Below are 23400 nucleotides of genomic sequence, written 5' to 3' on the forward strand. Positions count from 1 at the left end.
CATTGAAATAAGGGCATACAGAATGGCAATGCAGGCAAACACTCTGAGCTCTCTTTGGAGATTGCCAACAAAAATGTGAAAAATGTACAACCTCAAAGAAGCACATTGTATAGACATCGTATTGGGTATCACTGAAAACATGACTTGAGCCACGCTGAACAGTTGACCGCTCTATCTCACCAAGGATCCTCCCAGTCGCTTGAAAGAGTAGGCAAACTCTAAGCCCATGTTATGGTAGCTTAACCAAACGCAACAGCCTAAATCTTGGCTCAATCCCAAGGTATGGCTGGCTGGGGAATTCTGGGAGTTGAAGTCCACACATCTTAAAGTTGCCAAATTTGAAAAACTCACAGAGCTATATTATGTCACACCCTCATACTAGAGGTTCCCTAAAAAGGGGAAACTATTTCAGTATCTATTCCTTGATTTTACACCTGGAGGTAGGATACAATGGTAACACACTGCCTCCTAGTGGGTAAGCCATGTGTAAAACCACAGATACCAGAAGTCTGGCCCCATAGTAGATGATTTATTATATAAATTACATTAAATGTTCAACGTGGTTGCCACTTTCTTCTAAACACTTCCTTACTCCTTTGAGGCAGAACCTCTGAACAATGCTAAGTGCAGTAACATTTTCTCCTGGGGGAGGAAATATTAATTAACAAAACACGTTGCAACTGGCCTATGAAAGCCGACTCTTGGTCCACCCTGTATTTTCTAAGCCAAGCGTTGGACTCCTGGTCATCCATATTCCACGATCCCCTCATTCTGCCCAGAATCACTAAAAAAGCCAGCCAGACGAATCCCTACACGTTTGACGTACCTGGTTTTTCACTTTTATCATGCAAGTGATTTCCGAACAGTCTTGCAGGCTCATCTTCTGCGAGGGGGTAGACGGATCCGCCATATTCCAGATAAAGAGCTCACTGCTGCCGGCACACGAAGCCCACACTTCATCACTCTAAGGCCAAAATGAGGGAAAAGTGCATAATTGTACAGAATATTCTGGACGGTGGACTTGGCTTGAAGCTGCAACAGTCTGTTTAGAATTACAACCATAGGATTAGTTACCTCAGGAAACAACTGGAAACAGAGCAAGGGCGTAAGGAGTTCGGTTGCCATGTTGTCCAGTTTCACCTTTTGGCGAACAAGCCCATTTGTGGTGACTACAAGAATGCAATCCTGTACACCTTAAAACACACACACACAGAGTTCAGGACTTGAAATAACGCCATCAGGACAGACGGTGAGATGAGACAAAAGGCGAAAAGCAAGAGAGCTCTAAACAGTAAATACGATCTTAATGCCATCCAGTAAAATCATGGGAATGAAACCGGGTGGTTGCACAATAAAAACTTTATTTCTACTTTTCCTTGCTTTAACAGACATGGCTTTAATATTTCTAAAATGTGGTAAATTAGCATCCTTGTTAAAGCAGGACTTCGGTTTCAAAAAGTGGCAAGGTTGGACCTGGTGGATGGGACACCACCAGGAGATCCTAGGGCTATAGAATAGACAAGGAAGTAAAAAGACATCCAGGAAGACAAAAGCAAACCACTTCTGTACTGCTGTCAAGAAAACAGCATGGATGTGTCCATGAAGTCATCAGGAGTTAACTCAACAGAGACTTTCTCTTTATCAAACAGGAGGACCCTGATACTCTTATTACATCGTCTGTCAATTCTGTAGCTTATGCAGGAAAATTATCGCCGTAATGGTCTCTGGCAATGCACTTAAGCATCCCATTTGTGTTTCAGAAGGCCACAGGTGATCTACGCATAGGGGAATCTGGGTGGGAGGGAAGGAGGGAGGTTCCATCTGTGGCTGCCGGCATCTTGACTTTAAAAAGGTCTTGTCTAAAACCCCCCCCCCACGCACACCAGTCTACACAACTGGTTTGCCAGGAAAAGCATGGCAAGATGGAAGAGGCCACTGGCTGGGATGCAAGGCAAGCAGTGCCCTTTTAATGGAAAGTATTTTAGAAGACAGCCAGGCGCAACACAGAAAACTCACAGCACCAAAGCCGATTCTTGTAGAACTGAATCGAAGTCACCATTTCGCAGGACAGCTGGAATCGGCGGTTCACTCTCAACGTGCTGATGTTCCAGGCGATCACCGTTCCGTCCACGCTGCAGGAATACGCCTCGCTGCTCAAAGGGCAAGGGGTTAAGAGACACACCTTACACACCTACGTAAAAATCAGCACGGCAGATCCAATCTCTACTGTGGCTTCAGTCCAACTCCCAAATAACTTCTGCTGGCTGGCTGGGGAATTCTGGGAGTTGAAGTCCACACATCTTAAACTTGACAAGGTTGAGAAACACTGCCCGAATGGCTTAAGGGCAGCTTTGGGAAACGTAGATTTTGTGGTAGAACTGATGAAGCCAGCCCAGTGGGCTTGCCCCTATTATAAAATGGTCCTACCTAGGTATCGTCCACCTGCACATACTGTGAACACTGGAAAGCAGTGTGTTTTGAAAGTTTAAAACTCTTTGATTTTTTTTTTAAAAAGTTTAAACTTCTTGGTTTGTAAGGAACCACTTTCCAGGCCCTTCAGGACATTTTAAAGGCAGCTAGGAGAATCTCTTGCACCTCTCAGCATTCATTCAAAGACCATTCGGCTGGAAATTACACCATCGCAGAAAGGAGTCCCCAGGCTACCTGCACCTGAGACTCAGACCAGTCCTCGGCCAGTTCTAGACTATCTAAATCAGATAATCCTGCCACTGGCTCCTCCTGATGTTCATCCTCTGGATTTTTAATAAGGGCCACCCCTGTGTCCTCCACCCACCTGGGTACAGTCTCTCTGTTCTCCACAATGATGTCCACAACTTCAAAGCGATGGTCATTCAGTTGCTTATTGCAAGACATGCTGTGGGTGTTGATCAAATAGATGACGGAATCTGCAGAACCGATCCAAACTTGACTTTGTTCTGCCATTATCATACATTTCTGCGGGAGGGAGGGAGGGAGGGAGGGAGGAAGGAAGGATCAGTCATGTAATGCAAAAATTCTCAAGAGCCTACTTGACTTTTCCCCCCTTCTGTTTACTAAAATATATTAATCTACTTGTACATGGGGAATATTAGTTATTTCAATACATTAGTTATTTCAATATATTGCTTGATATAATGGGAGGAGGGCTGTTCAACCTAATATCCCTAAGTTGCCTGGATTGTGTAAATACAACCTCTGTTCCCTATAAACCATAATTTACAGCTTAGCGTGAGATGTGAACCCAGTCACCAATTCTCCAGCAGCTGATCTTTCTTAATTAAAATGGAGTGTTTTCCAGAGCAGAAACTTCCACTAATTATGAACAGTGCATGTAACTGCTTTCATGCATGTCGTTTTAGAGAGGGAGATCCCTAGAAGAAGCATGGTTTTCTTCAGGAGAGGCCGGAGAAGTACACGTGGTCCTTCCCCTCCTAGGGCATTAAACAAGGAAGGCCACTGTATGGGAAAGCACATTCACCACAGACTCCTTGCCTACTCCTGGCCTTTCCTGCCAATCAGCAACCTACTATCAACTTAAGGAATTGTATTACTAGTACAATGTTTCTCAACCTCAGCAACTTTAAGACGTGTGGACTTCAATGCCCAGTATTCCCCCAGCTGGGAATTCTGACAGTTGAAGTCCACACATCTTAAAGTTGCTGGGGTTGAGAAACGCTGTACTAGAAGTAAAAATAAATGGGCCAATGTAAAGCCTTGTCTGCTAAAACAAATGAAAACAATAAAAACAGGGTAGGTACTTGAGAAGTTTGAAAGATGTCTAAATATTATTTTAAAACTCAACTTCTGTGATAGTTCCACCGTCAATGTCACCTACCAGTTTAGAGGTCCCCACTTTAAAGCAGTGCTGTAGAGACCACGTTGATGCATCAAAGACCACCACCTTTCCCCCATTCAAAGCGCACCATAATTTTGGATGGGCATCTCCATGCTTTTCTGTGGGTTCCAGCTGCCCTAAAAATTGGAGAAGTATGTTACACACTTGAAATCAATGAAAAAAAATGGCATTCCCAAGATTTGCACTAGCCAAGAAGGCTCTGCTGTCAACCCCGTTGGTCCAGCCTGTACAACGGGCAACTGAAAGTAACTGCAGCAACACTTTTGATGTTGCATCAAGGAATGCTACCGAAGCATCTTCCCTGCTCCTTTATGATGACATCTTTTGCTGAAGTACCTTCTCATGTTTATAAAGCATAGAGCTTGGATTCTGAACAGATCCCACAGCAGACTCAACGTTGGCCTTCAGTAACGAGCCAGGGATCCAATCTCCCCTCCCAGCTGTGAAGCTGGATGGGTTTAGGCATGTCTCTGCCTAGACCAGTACCTGGGACAGCTGTTGAGAAACCAGTATACCCCCATTCTAATAAATGTAGAGTGGAGAGTAGGTTACATCATGAGGTGAAGCCACCTCCAATTCCATACCTGGTGTATAAAGCAAGACTTCCACTGCTTGTGGGAAAGTTTCACCAGCTGATGGGTTGATCTTGTGCTTTAGTGTTTCAGACGTTGTTTTGGGAACCATCATGGGCACTGGACCAAATAGGAGACATACATTTGTAAAGGTTTTTATAGGGCCAAAAGGAAAAACTTACAGACAGAACTGAGAGAAGGTAGATTGGACTTTTCTAAGGTCTCCATAGAGAAAACCATCTGAATGGTCCACAGCAGCCCCTGGTCTCCGGCATAACAAGGCCAGGCTAGGAGACATAATGGTCGCTCGCAACTCTGCATTGGGGCTACAGTCCAACACAGGAGTATAAAGAGGATCACATACTTCACCCTGCCAAAAGACTGTATCTAACTATCACCCAGCTCACCTTCATTCTTCATCCTGTCAAAGTAAGATAGCTTTGAAGCTGCATATATTATTTTGGAGGACTGCAGTGCACCTACTACCGCATCCATTAGAAGAACATTGGTAAGTGCTTGTTGAAGGTACTGTGGATCCTGAAAGTGGAGGGGGTGGGATGGGGGTGGGTGAGGGAGGGAGGGAGGGAGGAACAAAACCATGATTGCAACTTGCCCATACTGTGTCTACAAGATTCCATTTTTCACATTTCCCCCCATTTACACTTGACCATGTATGAAGTTCTTTGGCAGTGCCACTTAACATAGAATATTCTGTATATCATAAATCCAAATCTGAATGCAAAAATGAAGAATTTATTTCATAAACTAGAACTCTGCATTCTGGGGGAGTGGAAGCACATTTTGGGGGTCCTGAAAAAGACAAATTCAATCAAAATCTTGAATGTAATCAGTTAACTCCTTGGATCCAAAGGCTAATCAATACAATTGGGTAATAACAGCAGAAGGAGCTGCTTGAGACAATCCAGGGAGATGTGATACTTGACAACTTTAAAAAAACACTCCTTGGAGATTTCTTGGAAAACTGAACACTCAGAAACTATCTATTCTGCTCCTGGTGCCCTTCCATTTCTTGTTACTTCATCTACAAAGCCATTTTTGTAATGTTATGATTCTGATGTTACTTGTGTTGGGTCAGGATAAAATCAGATCCAGGAACATAAATGTTGCAAGGAAGAAAAAGTGGGAAGAACTGCAGATATGAAGCTTTTCCAACAGTTGTTTGAACTACAGAGAGAGATGTCAAGTTCATTAATATGGAAGCCTTGGATGAAAGTTGCTCTGCTTGCTTAATTATTAATCTTGCCATCTGGAAATGGCACGTTAAATATGAGAAGATTGCAAATGCATAAAAATATTTTTTAACCACTGCCAGTGTAACATCCTAACCTTGTGATTGTCTGCCATTTTCTTCCCAGCCCACATCTCTTTCACCATCAAGTACCAAAGATCGCACTCGGACTTAAGATTTGCTTCAAAAACGTCCTTTTTGGACTTGACTTTTATCTTCAGGGTAGGAATCCTGAGAAGCAGAAAAGTAACTGTGGTATTCTTCACTTCCTGCAGGAAGAAAACACAGAAAAGAGGGAGCTGAAAACCCCAATGAGGCAACACACTGTTCCGTTTGCATCTTTTCTCGTGGCCCTTCCCTCCCCCAAACTCTCATGGGGCGAAGAAGGCAATTTGATGCTCTCCAGATGTTTTTGCTACAAATACCACGAGCTCAGCCTGTTGAGGAGTTAGATTCTAACACATCTGGAAGTCCCTCAGTTGCCTGCTCTGCATTTTTCAGTGCTCCAGAACTGTTCTCCCTCAAGCCAGGGCCCACTGGACCCAGCCCTCCATTATGGGAGGGACACATCCTGATTTGCACAGGCATGTCAATGTATAAGAGCAGAAATGACGAATGCTCACTTTAGTTATTTTACTGGTTTGGAATTGTGGACCTGTCCACATTTAAGCCAAGATCAAAGATACATTTCAACCCAGAGGGAGCATTCTTCAGATCCATCATTGCTGGCACTTGAATTGAGAGGCTCCAGAAGGAAAAATCATTAGTGATGCTTTTTCCCCACAAGGAATTAAATTCATCTATAAGAACAAAGTTGGGGCAATGAAGCACTTCCACAATTTAGCTCCACCCTGTTATTTTAAACAGCAAATTCTTATCCAGGTGGCTATGGAAGGAGATCCTAATTCAAGACTCAGCAGGGTGCTGAGGATACATCAAGGGGCCTGGAGAATCATTCTTACATACAGGTAGTCTTTCCTTAATGACTGTTCATTTAATGACGGTTTGAAGTTACAATGGCCTTGGAAAGGGTGCTTTACGGCCCACAGAGCACTTCTGGCTGTCATAAACTGTCACAACGCTCCCTCCAGTCATGTGGCCACATTTCAGATGCTTGGCAACCAGCCTGCATTTATGACCGGTTGCCAAGCGCCCCACGATCATGTCATCGCCATTTGCAACCTTTTCTGCTGGCTTCCCCAGAAAGTCAACAGGTAAGCTGGCAGGGAAGGTTGCAAGTGGAGGGGAGCTGAAATCCTTCTGTGGTCTGCAGGAATGGAGTTCAAATCCTGAAGATTTGAGCTCCATTCCTCCAACCCCATGAAGGATTTCCCCTCTGTGCACAGAGAGGAGGGGAAACCCCTCAGTGGTCTGCAGGAACATTTGAGAGCAAAAGGGTGGAGCTGAAATCCTTCAGCAGACAACCCTTTCACTCTGTCTGCTTAACGACCCAGGAGATCGCTTAACGACTGCAACTAGGAGTGCCCGGATTGCAGTTGTTGAGCGAAGCAGTCACCCGGGTGTCTTGCTTAACGATCGCTTCACTCAACGATCAAGATTCCAGTCCCAATTGTGGTCATTAAGTGAGGACTACCTGTACTTGGACTACAGCACTTTTGAAGGCTTTCCAGTGCTATGGAACAAAGTTGAACAAATTGCCAAAAATACCACAGAAACACGAGTAGAATCAATGTTAGCCTCATAATTGCTAACACTATATATATATATATTAAGCATCCTTAATATTTTGCCCTTTGCTGACTATATCAGATTGGGGAACTAAACTTGGGATATGGCAAAATCAACAGTATACATTCAATACAGAATACACTTAGACACTTAGAGGATGGTTTTAAGGGGGAAATATTTTATGTAAACATAGTAACCTGGAGTAATTTTAATGTTTATAAATAATTTGATGTAATCAGCAGGTGGGTACAATGGGAGGGAATCTAGAACTTAATACTGTTTTTTGTTTGTGATTGTTTTTAATCTTCATTTTTCTTTTCTTTTTTTCATCAGGTCAAGTGTGTTTGTTTTAGATAATGATAAATAGTGGTGACATCAACATCCAGATTAATCTTTAGAGTTTTATAGCAATTTATAATTATTTCTCAAGATGATATAATGAGCCTAGTATTACATATTCAATTATTTATTTAATCAATGAAATTTTGATATTTTATTTTCCATCCACTATAGCCTTTCTCCTTTTTTTTTTCTTTTATGTAGCTGTTTATTCTATTCCTTAAATGTTTTAAAATAAATAAGGAAAAGGAAAAAAAGACCAGGTTATTTGCTATTTTTGTTCCGCTTACCTCTATATCTCTGAACCTTGCGATGTCTTCATAGCCTGGACAAGCTCCTTCGGTTAACAGAAACAAGCGCTTCGGCGTCAGTGCGATTTTCCCAACCCCTTTGTTAGTTTTTACTGAGCTTGATAACTTATAAACACATTCATTTTTGTCCAGGTGTTCTATTACTCTTGGTGGCAGGTTTACATCTTGAGCTTCTGCTTCTGTTTCCTTCCAGTAGTTATAAAAGTCTTTAAACGTTTCTGGGTCAATTTGTTTTTGCTGCCCTTAAAATTAAGAAACCGTTTATCACAATGAACGTTTCTAGATCCCCCGTATATCAAGCTGTACAAAAAGGGGAAAGGTGGGAGCTGCCCGGGATAATTCTAAGAGGTATTCTGATACTGTATATTTCTGTCTTCGCGTTTTTCATTCGTAAACCACTGAACAGGGCCCACTTGGGGGAGTCTCCTTACTTTTCCCACTCTACTGCTGTTGCTCCAGATCCTTTCAGCCCAGCCTACTTCAAAAAGTGAATGTGTAACAGGCGAGAAGGAAAAGATGGGAAATAACAAAATGTACTGAGGTGAGGTTCAATGCCCTTCATTTGCACAATTGCCTCAGTGTTAAAAGTAGACACACCTGCATAGGTCCAACTATTCAACCACATCCCACTCCAAATAAACAGTTGTTCTTAGCGGCTCTGTGATGACCACCTCTTCCCCCAACGCCCACTCACTCACAAAGGCTCCTCTTTTCTCCTTGTGCTGAGTGCCAAAAAGTCTTTACAGCTATACGCTATAAACTGAAACAGATCAAGGGGAACGTGGAATGTGGCCGTTGCAGGAGAAACCTGGGTGGACGAGTGAAGGACAAGGGCAAGAAGGAAAAACCAGGCGCAAACGTACACAGGCTCTGCTTCCTCCTCCACCCAGATTTCCGTAACTGCAAATTTATTACTGCTATTAAGCCAAGCACAGCATTCTGGTTGATGATGCTGGCTTGTGGAAAGTTCATTTGCCCTCACTTTCTTGAGCACCAAGAAGGGACACATCTACCCACTGATGGAAATGGCAGAAAATGATAAACTGACTTGTTTATTAAAAGAAAATTCAAATAATTATTACCTTAAAGAATGGAAACCATTGATGGACTATTTGCAAAATGCAGGTGGGGCGAAGCTTACATGGGGATTTGAAGATTAGATTATAAATGTAATGGGATATGTTTTGACAAAGAATTATTCCTACTTAATGTATTAAAAACTAGCACTTATGACACTCATTATTCTTAAGACCAGAGATAGATTGGAAGCTATCTATTTTTCATGTCTTTTTTCTTTTTCTTATCTCACTTTTTCTTTTCCTTTTCTTTATAATTTGTATTTTCAATTTTCTTTTTCATTTCTAACTTTTAACTTTGTAATCTTAAAATTTCAATAAAATACTATTAAAAAAAAAAAAAGAAGGGACACATCTACCCAAGCATGAGGATCTATATTCATGACAGAAAAATCTATGTTTGAAAAATTCTAACAAAGGCTTCCACGTGTGAGTAAATGTTTCTTTTCTTTTTTCCTTACCTACTGTTAATGCATCAAACAGCCGATGGATTGTGTCAGTATCTTTGACAATCCCAGATTCCTGGATGCGCTTTACAAAGTCATTCACCTGCATGTGAGTTTTTGGCAACTCAAATTTTTTCACATGATCGTCTATTTTGGTTATTTCTCTTTGTTTATCCAACAGCTGACTTATCAAACGCTTCAGTTCGGGTTTCTGATCCGCCTGGGAGCGGTCCGACGGTGGAAGTGTTTCTATCATTTTTCTCACAAGGTCAGTAGGGAATATCCTTATGTCTGTCTTGTACAGATTTTGGAAGTCCGAAAGTGCATTTAGAAATTTCCTTTGCATCAAACCTATAAGTCCCCGAAGGTAGAAATACCTCGCTAAAAGTCCAGAGTTCTCTGGTGATAAAATTGTTATAGCTCTGCTGAGATGGTTAATAAAGTCATCGTAGTATGACTGGACACCATGACTCACCAACGGAAAGTGAATTTCTGGAATCCTGAAAGTGCTGACCGGTTTAGAAATCAACCTTTTAGCTAGAAAAAGAGAAGATAAGAAATGTTTACAAAAAGGCACCAATGGTTCCTGTTGATGTTCTGGTTTCATTTTGAACTTCCACACATTTCTTCTCCTGGAAGAGACCACAGACTGATGGGTAAGAGTACATAAAGGGAGTTTTGCAGGAAGTTACACTGGCTTTTAAAAAAGATGCAATTCAAGGTGTCAAGGAAGACAGAAGATCTGAATCTGATCTTTTCTTCTGCAATGCAACCCTCTATGTACTTTAACAACAAGTTGGAGGCCTGCAAATCAGTAGCAAAGCAAGCATTCTGAATTCACTTCTTATGTCATCCTCTAATCCAGGGTTCCTCAACCTTGGTGACTTGAAGATGTGTGGACTTCAACTCCAAAATTCCCCAGCCAGCCATACTGGCTGGGGAATTCTGGGAGTTGAAGTCCACACATCTTCAAGTTGCCAAGGTTGAAGAACCCTGCTCTAATCTATGTTCCTTCTGGAATGGGCCCTCAGCACTCAGTTCTTCAAGCAGCCTTACGTCCCAGCACAAAAGTCCCTACTGATGAAGTAGCACCCTGGAATTCTTTGCATAGTTTCTCCATCATTCTACACACAAACCAGTGGGCACCCCATGGACTAGGTCTACGTCCTAAAGAGCTGAGGGAGGTCTGGCTCTTCTCTGAGCTGTTATGGCACATTGCAAATGATCTGAGTCTTCACTTCCCACTCTCCTCCATCCACAACATGGTTACATAAGAAGCCATAGTTTCTATTAAAATAAGTGAAGCACCAAATGGTAGCAGCCATTTCTTTCTCTTACCTTGCGTAGTGTTTATACTTCGAAGGGATGAATTCCTAGTTGGACCATCCTTCGGCTTAATGTCTTGAAGGTTAGGCAAACTCATCCCCATGCGCCTGCTGAGCATGTACTGAGGATTAAATCTTTTAGAAACCATTTTCTCCATAGTCAGCCTTCTTGGATTACCAACCATTAAGTTGAATCTAAAGGAAACAACATATACATACAGACACAACATACATACATACATACATATATATTTTCTCACTACATATTAATTCCAACTGGATTATATCCGTGTGGACTTCTAGCGACTGCCTGGATAGGTCCCTGAGGTTTTCTTGGCAAGGTTTTTCAGAAGTGGTTGGTCCTTGCCTCTTCTTCCCAGGGCTGAGAGAGACGGACTGGCCCAAGGTCACCCAGCTGGCTTCGTGCCTAAGGTGGGGCTGCACCCACAGTCTCCCGGTTTCCAGCCTGATGTCTTAACCACTACATCAAACTCACTCTCAATAATACCCAAGTAGCATAATTTATAACATACATTTATAGAAGCTGTAAAAGTCCTTTCCAAGTCTGGAATCGGGCTTTTCCTAAATGGTTTGAACAGCTGTTCTCTACAACTTTAAGAGCTAGCAACTTCGTGATTGTTCTACCCTATATTCTGCTTTTGTTTATTTTACAAATTCCAGGTTACATTTTGTTTCACAAACACTAACACTCAGTGTAACTGAGTTACATGTCCAATTGACACCATAATTTATAAATCAAACCCCAAACAAAACTACCGGTGTACATCCAGGGTACACCATACAGGTAACAATACAAAATACCTGATACAGAACAGACTTACCTGTCTTCTTCACTTTGGGTACTCTGTTCCAGACGACCAAAAGCATCCATCTTTCGGTTAAGGCGGGCTTTGAGAAAAGAGTGAAACATGTAGGTTTCTAATACCTGCAAAACACAATAGAAAACACGATCAACACGAACTCCATTGTGCTAGATTTTCACTGATATCAAATGTTTCAGAAGTTTCCCCTTTAAACTGTATTTCTGCATACTTAAAGTAGGACTGCTACAGCAACAGTCTGTATGTTATATTCTAGACAAAAACTGTGGTTTCTCGTGGGAGAGAAGTACAAAATATTCCTGAAACATCCTTGTATCACGGAACATGCATAGCTTTTTTATTCATCCAACCTTCTTTTGCTGTGAGACAATAAAAACACCAACTGGATCCTCAAAGTCAAAATCATCAAACTGGGATTAGACAATAATGGAACACATGGCTGGAATTGACTGTCTTGTGATAGCACTGAGAGCAATCAAAATACAGGTAGTCCTCGCTTAACGACCACAAGAGGGATCGGAAAATTGGTTGTTAAGAGGGGAGCTGTTAAGTGTATCGGACCCGATTTTACAACCTTTTTTTGTGGTGGTCATTAAGTGAATCACTGCAGTTGTTAAGCAAATCACAGTCGTTAAGTGAATAATGTGGTTCCCCATTGATTTTGTTTGCTGGAAGCCAGCTGGGAAGGTCGCAAATGGTGATCACGTGACCCTGGGACACTGCAACCATTGTGAGAGCTGGTTGCCAAGCACCCAGATTGTGATCACATGACCGCAGAGGTGCTGGGACGTCATAACTTCAGACACCGGTCATAAGTCACTTTTTTTAGCACCATTGTAACTTCGAATGGTCACTAAATGAATGGTTGTTAAGCAAGGACTACCTGTAGTATGAATAAGCAGTTAGATTTATTTCTTCTAAATTTACAGGCCACATTTCATCCTAAATAACTCCTAAATTTATGAGTAACAAGTATTTAGGATGCCATGTAACATCCTAAATAACTAAATAAGTCACTTTTTAGCACTGTTGTAACTTCGAATGCTTACTAAACGAATGATTATTAAGCAAGGACTACCGGTAGATCAAATAAACAAAATCTTCATTTGTTTTTTAAAATTACAACATGAACTAATAGAACAATTCATGTAAGTTCTAGTTTACCTTTCTGTAAAAAGGCTGATCGTCTATTGCTCTTGTTTTCAAAAATTCTTCACTATTAAATACTCTGTGTTCGTAGTTCAAATGGTCTTTCACCTCTCTGTTGATAAAATAGGATTACAAAAACAGAAACATTATCGATCGAAGCTCGCTCCTCCCTCCCCTCTTTATAAAATTTTACATCCTGCATTTTTGCTGTATTTTAAACAATCCCAAAGCTGGGAATTATTAATTCCACAATCATTTTGCCTGCACAGGTGGTAACAGTTGGCTAACCTTGTTAGGGCTTGGAAGATAAATGGGTCAAGTGTATAAATTACATTACAGGAACATGTATCAAGGCAGACATCAAAACAATATAGAAAGAAAAAAAACCTTTTTTTAAATAGATATAGGATCCAGAGCTTGTTTTATTTGGCTGTGTAATTAAACATGGCTTGAAAAGAGAAATTGCAAGTTATTCAAAAAAGAGAAGGCAGTGTGGGCTAGAGGTGAAAGTGTTGGACTAGGAGTGGGGAAGGAAACACAGTTTGTCGCCAACCCTCAGCTGCACTGGATGGCTTAGTGCTAGGCCCATTTACTCAGCCCAGCCTACTTCACAGGGTTGTTGAAAGAGGAGGAGGGAGCACAGTATATACTACGTGAGCACCTGAATGAAAGATGAGATATAAATATAATAAATGAATAAAGAAAAGTCTATTAAAACTGGGAATGTTCTTTCCCCATTGTGCATTAAAACACAATGGTAGCATTTATAAGAAGAAATAATTTGCAAAAAGTCTTATCATTGGTCTTATCAAACCAACGGAACACACCAATGGATCATCGAACAAATCAACCCAGAGATCTCACTCGTGGCACAAATGACCAGGCTCAAATTATCCTACTTCAGACACATTATGCAAAGACTTTGCTCTCTGGAAAAGGGTCTAATACAATACAATACAATACAAATACTTTAATGACCAAGTATAAAATATACACAAGGAATTTGTCTTCGGTGACGAACAGCAAGATCAAAATTGGAAGAAAAGGGAGAAGGAGCAAACAGCTGGCAGGCAAAACATCACTGGCTTTAGTTCTGCATTATAAAGCACTACACTATGACTACAGAAATCCTTTTTTTTAGCACCTGAAACCCTCAGCTGGAAAAAATGCTGGGAAAGGTGGAAGGAAAGAGAAGAAGAGGAGGACCAGCAGCAAGGTGGATGGACTCAGTTACAGTGGGGATGAGTGCACCGTTGGGAGACTTGAAAAAACAGGTTAGGGATACAGGTAGTCCTCAACTTATGACCACAATAGGGACTGGAAAATTCATCCTTAAGTGGTGCGGTCAATAAGCAAGGCATCATGTGACTGCACCTGATTTTATGACATTTTTGCAGCAGTTGTTAAGCGAATCATCGTGATTGTTAAGTGAATCACATGGTTTTTAAGTGAATCACAGAGTTTCCCACTGATTTAGCTTGTCGGGAGCTGGCTTGGAAGGTCGCAAATGGCAATCATGTGATCCCGGGACACTACAACTGCATAAATACATGCTGGTTACCAAGCACCCAAATTTTGATCACGTGACCGCAGGAATCGAAAATCACTTGATAGCACATAATCAATCAATCAGTCTTATCAGTGAACTGGAAATGATAGTAAAGACAACTGGAAAAACAGAAGAAAATCCAAATTGGAAGAAAAGGGAGAAGGAGCAAACAGCTGGCAGGCAAAACATCACTGGCTTTAGCTCCGCATTATAAAGCACTACACTATGACTACAGAAATCCTTTTTTTTAGCACCTGAAACCCTCAGCTGGAAAAAATGATTTGATTATAAGCAGGAGCTTCTGTCTGTGTCAAGAATCCCCACCCTGCATGTTTAGTTTCCGTTTTTACCTACGGGAGGCAATATTATTGCAAAAACATTTGGAATCAACAGCAAAGAATCACAGGCATTAGGACCCTGCTCAGATTTAACACTTCCTGATCATTTATTCCAGCAGGTTTGGCTCCAGTTCATCCTCACCTGCTCAGTTTCCATTGCGTGCCCTCACTTTCTCTCCAGCAGTAACACTGGGCTTTGAATTAAAGTCTGAACTCCTTTCTGTCTTTGATTAAAAACCAATATGGTTCTCAGCCTTGGTAAAGGCAAAAGATAGCAACACAGTTATTATGACTGAAAAGAAGGAGACAGAACACAAACTTGCTGGGTTCTCTTTCTTTTAAGAATGTTAAATATGATCAAGAATCAGGAAACACTGCATTTGCGTCAGGAGAAAAGGAAGCATGAAGAGGCTTGCTGTAAGAAATATAGGGGGTTAACTAGCAACACTAAACAGCCATTGAAAGGCTTATCCTCACAACCTACACTGAACACCCATGGAGTTCATGATTATTCAGGACTGTGGTGTAGACACTTTTTGATGGCTTTCTCGCTCAGATTTCACAGGAAGCATCAAGAGCACTAAACAGCCCCCAGTGTGGCCCAGGGGATTTTTTCAAAATTCAGTGTGATGCTGACCTTCAATAACCTTCAAAATCTCAGTTATTCCTTCATTTAAAGTCTTTGAATAGAAGATAGTATCAAGGTTGAGACACAATCTAAAGGCAGCTGAAAGGAATCTTTCAACACCCACCTAAAGATATTGACTATTAACTGCAGAGTAATCTGTTGAATTTCAGTATTCAACTTCCGTTGCCAATTCCTCCGGTGCCCCTGCATTTCAGTGAAGTCAGTGGAGGAACCCAGGTGGCAGAGTTCGAGCTCATAGTGTAGCTGAAGATTTTCCGATCTGTAGGAAGAAGAGAACGGCTCCTTAATGTTGTTGCATGCAGAAAGAACGGCTATTCAGGTTTTTCCAAAATGCTAACGTCTTATTTTTCCATCTACCGGTAAAATGCCTGCACAGAATTTGGACATGCTGCTTGAACAAACAGCTGCAAACAGGGATGGGGGGTGGTAGCATTCTTGTAGGGAAAAAGTGTGGCTCCAGCCATGGAAAAAGTGGTCCGCTCCTCCCAGCTCAAGATAATTTTGATGGCTGTCCCCCTGCTTTTCATCCTCTCTTATCAAAACATTAAAGCAGGCAAATCTATGGGAGCAGAACCACATATATTAGTTCCTTTCAATAAAGCTTGGATTGGTCCAAACTTTATTTAAAGTCCATCGTCAATCCTTTCCTGAATATCTGGATTCAGGATTCTGATAAAGTACCCAGCATCGCTCACGGGATCAATTAGCCAGAAAATCGTTTTAAATACATTTATAATTTAAACGTGCACTCGCTTTCCTCGAGAGCAAAGAAACTTCTGCTTATGGAAAGGACAATTGATTTTCACCCACTCCTTGTTCCATCGGCACCCTGCTATGGTTACATACCATACATCAGTGTTTCTCAACCTCAGCAACTTTAAGATGTGTGGACTTCAACTCCCAGAATCCCCCAGCCAGCTGGGGGATTCTGGGAGTTGAAGTCCACACATCTTAAAGTTGCTGAGGTTGAGAAACACTGCCATGCATTACTTTTCAGAATAATTATTTATCCAACAGATAAATTTAATCAGGCTCAATAGCTAGATACATATACTTTGAACGATCTTAGTTAAGCTTCAGCCATTAACTCTGCCCCTATAAACCAGGGCTGTGTGACATGTGAATCCTGCCACATCTTCTGTTCTGATCTTTTCAGATACTTATAATGGAAGCAAGCGAAACATCTTGATTTTTACCGCATTATAAAAACAGTTGCTGCTTCTAGTGGGACATCTGGAATGTTGGTCTCCTCTTCAGAGGACTTGGATTGAACAATATCGCCATTATCAATGTCAATCAGAATTAAGTCATCAGCTTCCTGTTTATTTAAAACATAGATAGATTAATACTTAAAAATAGAAGGAACAATCCAAAATGGATGTTAGGCATTACGGCAGATGTCACCCTTGGCAAACTAAGAACAGAAACAAATTTAATTTTAGCTTACATGCAGATTATTTATCAAAGGTCTGTTGATCTGGAAACCCAACTGCCAAAATGAAGGAAAGGCAACAGTGAGGTCTATGGGGACAATGCTAGCAGTTCTGAATTTGGATCCCACCTGCCACAGAAACACAAAGTTGCATTGGCACGAAGTGGTTCAGAAAAGAGGTGGTCCCCCTGGGACTGGAGAGCTGAAGGGCAGCAGATCTGGCCTCCCCTCTCAGCCACAGCAAGAGCCTGAGCTCTGTTTTGCGGGGAGGGGGGTGCGGGTGCAAGTCGGGAAAGCAACTTTCTGAAAAAGTGGTATAAAAATATAGGCAAGAAAATCAACCTTCTAGAATCTTCTGGCCTGAACCACCTTCTGAGTGGCAGCAGTGAGATGTGAGCTCAGTGGATTAAGAAGAGAGTAAGCAAGTGAGGGAGCTGAAGCAGGAGCATTTCTTGCCAAATATTGGGAAGAAGACAGATTTACAAATAGACCTCGTTTAATAACTGCTCTGTTTGGCAACTGTTTGAAGTTACAACAGTGCTGAAAAAGTAACTTTACAACCAATCCTCGCATTTACGACCATCACAGCGTCCCATGGTCACGTGATCACCATTTGCGTGCTTCACAGCCAGCTTCTGACAAGCAGAGTCAACGGAGAAGCCGGCAGCAAAATCGCAAGTCGCAGTCACGTGATGCCTCACGTCCGCGGGTGATTCGCTTAATGATGGAAATGGAAGTGAGGTCATAAGCTCGTTGCAGTCACATGATCTCTCTCTTAATGACTGCATCGCTTAGCAACAGAATTGCCAGTCCCAATTGTGGTTGTTAAGCGAGGACTACCTGTACAAAAGAAGGTTAGGTTGAAGCATGTTTAGAGGCATGGCACAAAGATGTCATAGTTGCGAGTATCTCATGCGATTATTCATGACAATCTGTCCAAACTTTAATTATTAGAGAAATAACCTGAAAGGCTATAAATATCCAGAACTTAAAGAGGCGTTTGGTGGTTAGAGTTGGACAGCTTATAAATTCAAATAAATAAAAATAAAATAAGTACTTTCAATGGAGCAACTCATTCCCACTTCTTGGTTTCATACAGACTTAAACATAATCAGCTATTTTAACAGACAACTAATCTTTGATACATTAATGTAGAAACCTCATTATGTGTATGCTTACCTACTGACCTAATCTATGATTCTGAATCAGTAATGTATTTGTCTTTTAGTAAAAAAAATAAATAAATAAATAAAAAAGGGACACCACTTTTTCCCTCAGACAGTGATTTAAAAATAAATGTTTCTGTCAAGACCCCGTAACATGAATGTCACAGGGTATCAGATGGTGTATTTCAAAAATCTAAATGTGTCCCGTAATTGGCAAGCTGATAAAATGTGGTCACTTTAAGAGATTTCCTGAATATGCAGTCATAGCAAATAATGCTTTTATCAATGGGATCAACAAATGCAGCTTGGTTACAGTTTTTACTGATGTCTGTGCAGAGATAAAAGTGAAGCTGCAGATCTAGAACACGATTCACCACCGACCTTGCAAACTTCTTCGAAGTGGTCGATGTGACACCCCATAAGGAAGGAGGTGGGTGCCATGACAAAATCCAGCATCTGGCGAGACAGGATGGGTACAAAAGTGTGTTGCCACTGAATAGGATGAATGTATAACATGAAGCATTCGGATACCAGCGTCAGCAGCGCCCAGTCAGAACAGAAGAAGACAATTTTTCGTTCAGTCAAAATACAAGTAATGATCTGAGAAGAAAGGAAAACCAACAGATCGCCATAACTTTTAGATAACAGGACAGCCACATACAAAATCATATATTTTAATTTTTAAATGCTCAGCTATTTCAAATGCATTGTATCAGTATCCCTTGCCATTCATATCTCCATGAGATCCGAATCAGCAGCGTTCTGCTGTCTTGTTCAGAGTGCTCAACGTTGCGCACGCATATCAACGTACGCTCAAACCTGTTTTCCTAGGAACAGAACAGGCACATTTTTATAGACAGAAAGCAATTTCTGTCCAAAATACTTCCTGCACAACATTTTTAAAAAGATACATTAAACTGTGCAAAGCCTGTGAAGCTTTGATATCAAAAGCCTCTATATAGTTTATTTATTTATTTAATTTATTTTTTAAACTTGTCCCCGCCCATCTCCCCCCAATGGGGGACTCTGGGCGGCTTACAACATATTAAAACAATAAATAAATATACAGTTAAAATTCATATTGTCTTTAGCCAAAAAACCCAAAAAAGTACTACAATTTTGCATCTCTTAATTCATCCAGTGAGTTAATTGTGTGTGTTTTGAATTTAATTAAGAAAAAAAAAAAAAAAGAAGCAAGACAAAGAAGCTACTCTAACATTTGATGTGTGAGCACTCAGACAGAAGCATATTCCCCTGAAAAAGGTCACTTTAATTTTTTTGTAGTTGTTAAAAAAACGAACTGAATAGTTGGTGAATTGTTCCACAGTACAAATTGCATATTACTCACTAGCATTGTACTTTGGGGGAGGAGGGATGATGAGTTTATTTAAGAAAAACAATGATTCTCTGAGAAAGAAAGAAATATAATACTGGTTACGTATTTTTCATGTTATTTCTCATATCAAAGAACTATTCAGCAGAACAACTGGAAGAGGGAAAAGCTCTTCCATGACTTTTAAGGAACAGAACACAGGCAGTGTTTTATTTGGAACAACTCTGTGCAAGAAATAACCAACAGAGTGAAGGGAAATTTATAGAGATCACCTGATGTAGGAGGACAACCAAGTTATGAAAAAGATACTGGGGTGAAGCATCACTCTGACCCCGTGCACAGACATGTAACGAGGCACATGGAAGGACAAATAGCTCAAAATTCAACAATAAAAGTCAGACTTTTAAAAGAGGAGGTGCCCCAAAAACATTTTAGTGAATCCTATCACTGAGGATGGCAGTTAGGGATTAGAGAACCATGTAGAAACTAGTTTCCAAAGGAGAATAAATGGGGGAACCTTCAACAGGAAAGCAAAATGTGGAGCCTGCAGTTAAGTTAGTCTTTATGCACAGTGCAACTAAATATGTTTACATATGAAGTCTCTATTCATTTTCTTTATGCCCCATATAGTTGTATAAACCTCCACAACTGTCCTCCTAAGTTATTTCTATCTCTCAAGATGTCCCCACCAGCAAGACCTCTGCAGAACAACAGCACTTGGCTAAGGCAGGGTTTCTTAACCTCAGCAACTTTAAGATGTGTGGATTTCAGCTCCCAGAATTCCCCAGCCAGCATGCTGGCTGGGGAATTCTGGGAGTTGAGGTCCACAATGTCTTAAGGTTGCTGAAGTTGAGAAACACTGGGCTAAGGTAACCCTGTACAATTTGGCAAATGATTGACAGAGAAAACTTCCGTCTGCTTAAAGAACGCTCTACCTGTAAAATCTGTTCCGGCTTGAAGCAAAGAAAGGGAAGATGGAGATCCAAGTCAATAACTGGACTGTCAGGATCCTCCTGAGACGGAAATACTACTTGGAGAGGCTTCATATTAAACAGCTAGAAGAATAACAGATGGGGATATTCAGTTTTTTGTAGGTTTCATCACCACAAACTGCAGATGGAGATTACAATTCATTTTCTAAAGAGAACCAGAGAGGAATAGGCAATGTTGTCTGGACCCAACAAATGTCTTATATGCAAAACAATTATTTTGAACAGTTTAGGATATGACATGGTAATATAGCAAGATGACTTGATAATAATCAAAGTTCCTTTCATATTTTTCTTGATAAGCATGAAGACTGAGAAACTGACATTCCTAATAACTGCATTATTCTATAAGCATAAAAAAACATCTATTATGATAGACCTAATCATTTTCAAGCAAGAAAAGCAATTTACAGTATATGGAGAATCTGCCTTCCTGCAACTCAGGACCAGTCCACTGTAACTGTAGGAACACTCCTCAGATGTTATTAAGCTGGAAGTAGGGGAGACCCTACAGAAAAAAGACTTTTGCTTAAGTGGTCTAGACCCAAGTCTTACACAACTTGAAAAGTAATAATCAGCCCTTTTATTTCACCCAGAAACATTGGTAGTTGAAGAGCAAGTATCTTCAAGCAACACTATCCGGAATCAGAGAGACAAAAACAGAATTACTACAAAGCAGAGTTGTGCAAAACATTTCATTTTGAACTGTTTTGAGGGCAAAACTTTCCAAACATCCTGTTTTGAATGGAAGTGGACATTTCAAAAAGGCTCAAAGCATCCCCCTTTGTGCTTATTCAACCAAAGGAATCCCAATAAACACAAAAAGGGGCTTAAATGTTTGGCCCACCCACTCCAGAGGGCTCTGGCAGCCACAAAAACAATGTCAATGGGCTGCACCTTTTGGACAACTCCCAAAAAACCAGAAAATGCTGCAGTTTCCCACAGACTGTATCAGAACGCATCGATGAATTATGCCACATTCTATACAGAACTCCATCTCCATTATATGTCTAAGAATCCTGTACGTACTTATACCCACATCATGCTACACTCTTTCGGGGTGACCAACGCTACGCAGAGCCCAGAAAAGGTGTAAGGAGTAGGAGGCTAAACCAGTGTTTCCCAACCTTGGCAACTTTAAGATGTGTGGACTTCAACTGGGCGAAACAAAGCAGAAGCACGAGATCAGGAAAAGAAAAGGAAACAGAGTTCAGATCCCGCCCTGCCAAAAACATTTTAATTCTGAGCACCCTGTTACGCATCAAGAAAAGTCCAAGATGGGCATTTTGCAAGGGAAACAGGGTGAGCAGGAAATCCTCACTGATCCCTCCTCAAATGCCCTAGCTTTTAAAAAGCTCTTAACGTTCCTTGGTTTGCACTAAAGCTCAGGAAATTTTAAGCGTAGCGTATCTTAAGTATTTACCAGATGAAGCGGCCCTGGAGGAGGGCTCGGTATCAAGGACAATTTTGCTGCAAATTCTTTTATATGCTCCTCAATTTCGAAGTCTTTGTAAGGCTTCAGCCGCACCAATAAGCTGCAGTTAAAAATGACAGCAAGTAGTAGGGAAGCACTTTTAGCAGAAGACAACACCGCTTGAGGAGAATTCTCATACCTTCCAAACATTTTTTCTTCTGCAAATAATTACCAGCTTATTGTTCTTTAATTTTGCACTAATATAATTCTGACCTTTCATACCCGAATTTAGATCTGTAAGCTTTAAGAAATTCCCTTGTAGAACAATTCGTGCAAATTTAATCTAGTGAAGTGAGTTATTAAGCTAACTTATTATTACTATATAAAATTAAAGTCTAAGCAGTAGAACATAATATTCAGCACATCACTTAAAAAATTTAGAAGATGGGAATTTATAATAGGAGCGCCCTGTCCACATTTGCTATCAGAATCTCTAAGAAACTACTTAGAAGTGGTTTCTAACTACAGGAAGTCCTCATTTAGGGACCACAAGTGGATCAGCAACTTAGTCGCTAAGTGAAGCAGTTGCTAAGTGAAACCACAACTGTGCTGATGATCTGACTTCAGCTTTCCTTTGCTTTACAGACCTGCAAAGGTCATAAATGTGAGGATTGGTCATAAAGTTACCTTTTCATCACCACTGTAACTGCAAACAGTCACTAAATGAGGCAATCACTAAACGAAGACTACCTGTATATGGAAGATTAGAACTACATCTGCACTAACAATAAAAGTGTGCTTGACAAAGAGCCACTGACATATACTTGTTGGGTACGATTGCACAACCAACCCTGTGTCCATCTAATGGCGACACAGTCTACCCCTCATGTTGAAATCTTCTCTACAAAAATCAGTCATCATGAGAAACACTGTCAAATGGAAATCAACACGATTTCAGTATGAAAGAAATCGAACTGTGAAAACTGAAATCACGTTCAGAAAAGAAAGTCTACATAAATGCTGTTAATTATCAATGTATCAATTCGTCTTCGGCGTTAAGCTTCCCCTGCTTATCATATTCTGACAATTCTCGTAACTGCTAAGAAAATCATGCCTCTATCACAGCAGTTATATTTGTTCTTACAAAGAAAAAGGAACCCAAATATTCATCCTTACCAAGACAAACAGTCCTTGAGGGCATTGAAATATGGATACCTGGATATGACACAAACAGCAAATGGTACAAAGCACGTATCGACTCTAGAGCCCTGTGTGTTTTCCCAATGTACCTGCCCGTTGTAGAGGCGTCCATCCTACAAGAAAAACACATCCACTTGTGATTTGGTTGTCTCTCAAGAATTCTGTTTTCGAGAATGGGGATGTCATTCACATACACACAGAGACACAACTATCACAGAATCAGGAGGAGGTCACTAAACCATCATGTCCTGCTCAGCTGCGACACTTCAGTTAGGGAGGTGCTTAGCTGACCTCCTTGCCATCTGTCTTTCAAACGAAGAATTGAAGATATGCCTTTTCGCCGAGGCATTTCCAGGATAATAACTACTCTAGCACCAGGCTCTCTTAAAGTATGCCTATTTTTTATTTCAGGTTGCTATTTTTTTTAAATCAACTTTGCTTTTAATTTTGTAGTTGTATAACGAGTTGGTTCATAA

General features: G+C 40.8%; 1 protein-coding gene across 5 annotated transcripts in view; it reads right to left on the reverse strand.

Annotated features, from left to right (window-relative positions):
- Positions 1-23400, reverse strand: part of DENND3 (DENN domain containing 3) — a 48660-nt gene that overhangs the window by 8595 nt on the left and 16665 nt on the right. For 3 of the 5 annotated variants that reach the window (XM_088148906.1, XM_088148905.1, XM_088148904.1), the window contains 19 exons: positions 22901-23037; positions 21734-21845; positions 20257-20376; positions 18370-18588; positions 16587-16708; positions 15494-15649; positions 12870-12966; positions 11706-11809; positions 10877-11058; positions 9554-10075; positions 7996-8258; positions 5776-5946; positions 4836-4965; positions 4441-4548; positions 3836-3972; positions 2795-2955; positions 2017-2150; positions 1075-1193; positions 827-964 (listed from right to left, as the gene is read on the reverse strand). In XM_088148906.1, the coding sequence (XP_088005032.1) occupies positions 827-964; positions 1075-1193; positions 2017-2150; positions 2795-2955; positions 3836-3972; positions 4441-4548; positions 4836-4965; positions 5776-5946; positions 7996-8258; positions 9554-10075; positions 10877-11058; positions 11706-11809; positions 12870-12966; positions 15494-15649; positions 16587-16708; positions 18370-18588; positions 20257-20376; positions 21734-21845; positions 22901-23037 (3132 nt within the window). Of the gene's footprint in view, positions 1-826; positions 965-1074; positions 1194-2016; positions 2151-2794; positions 2956-3835; positions 3973-4440; positions 4549-4835; positions 4966-5775; positions 5947-7995; positions 8259-9553; positions 10076-10876; positions 11059-11705; positions 11810-12869; positions 12967-15493; positions 15650-16586; positions 16709-18369; positions 18589-20256; positions 20377-21733; positions 21846-22900; positions 23038-23400 lie in introns of those variants that run through there. The other 2 variants (XM_088148908.1, XM_088148907.1) reach the window with 2 other exon arrangements.

Source organism: Python bivittatus, unplaced genomic scaffold (assembly GCF_059951505.1).
Source record: "Python bivittatus isolate LINGU-HERP-01145 unplaced genomic scaffold, Pbiv_v1 ctg000590_np1212, whole genome shotgun sequence".
Taxonomy (NCBI): domain Eukaryota; kingdom Metazoa; phylum Chordata; class Lepidosauria; order Squamata; family Pythonidae; genus Python; species Python bivittatus.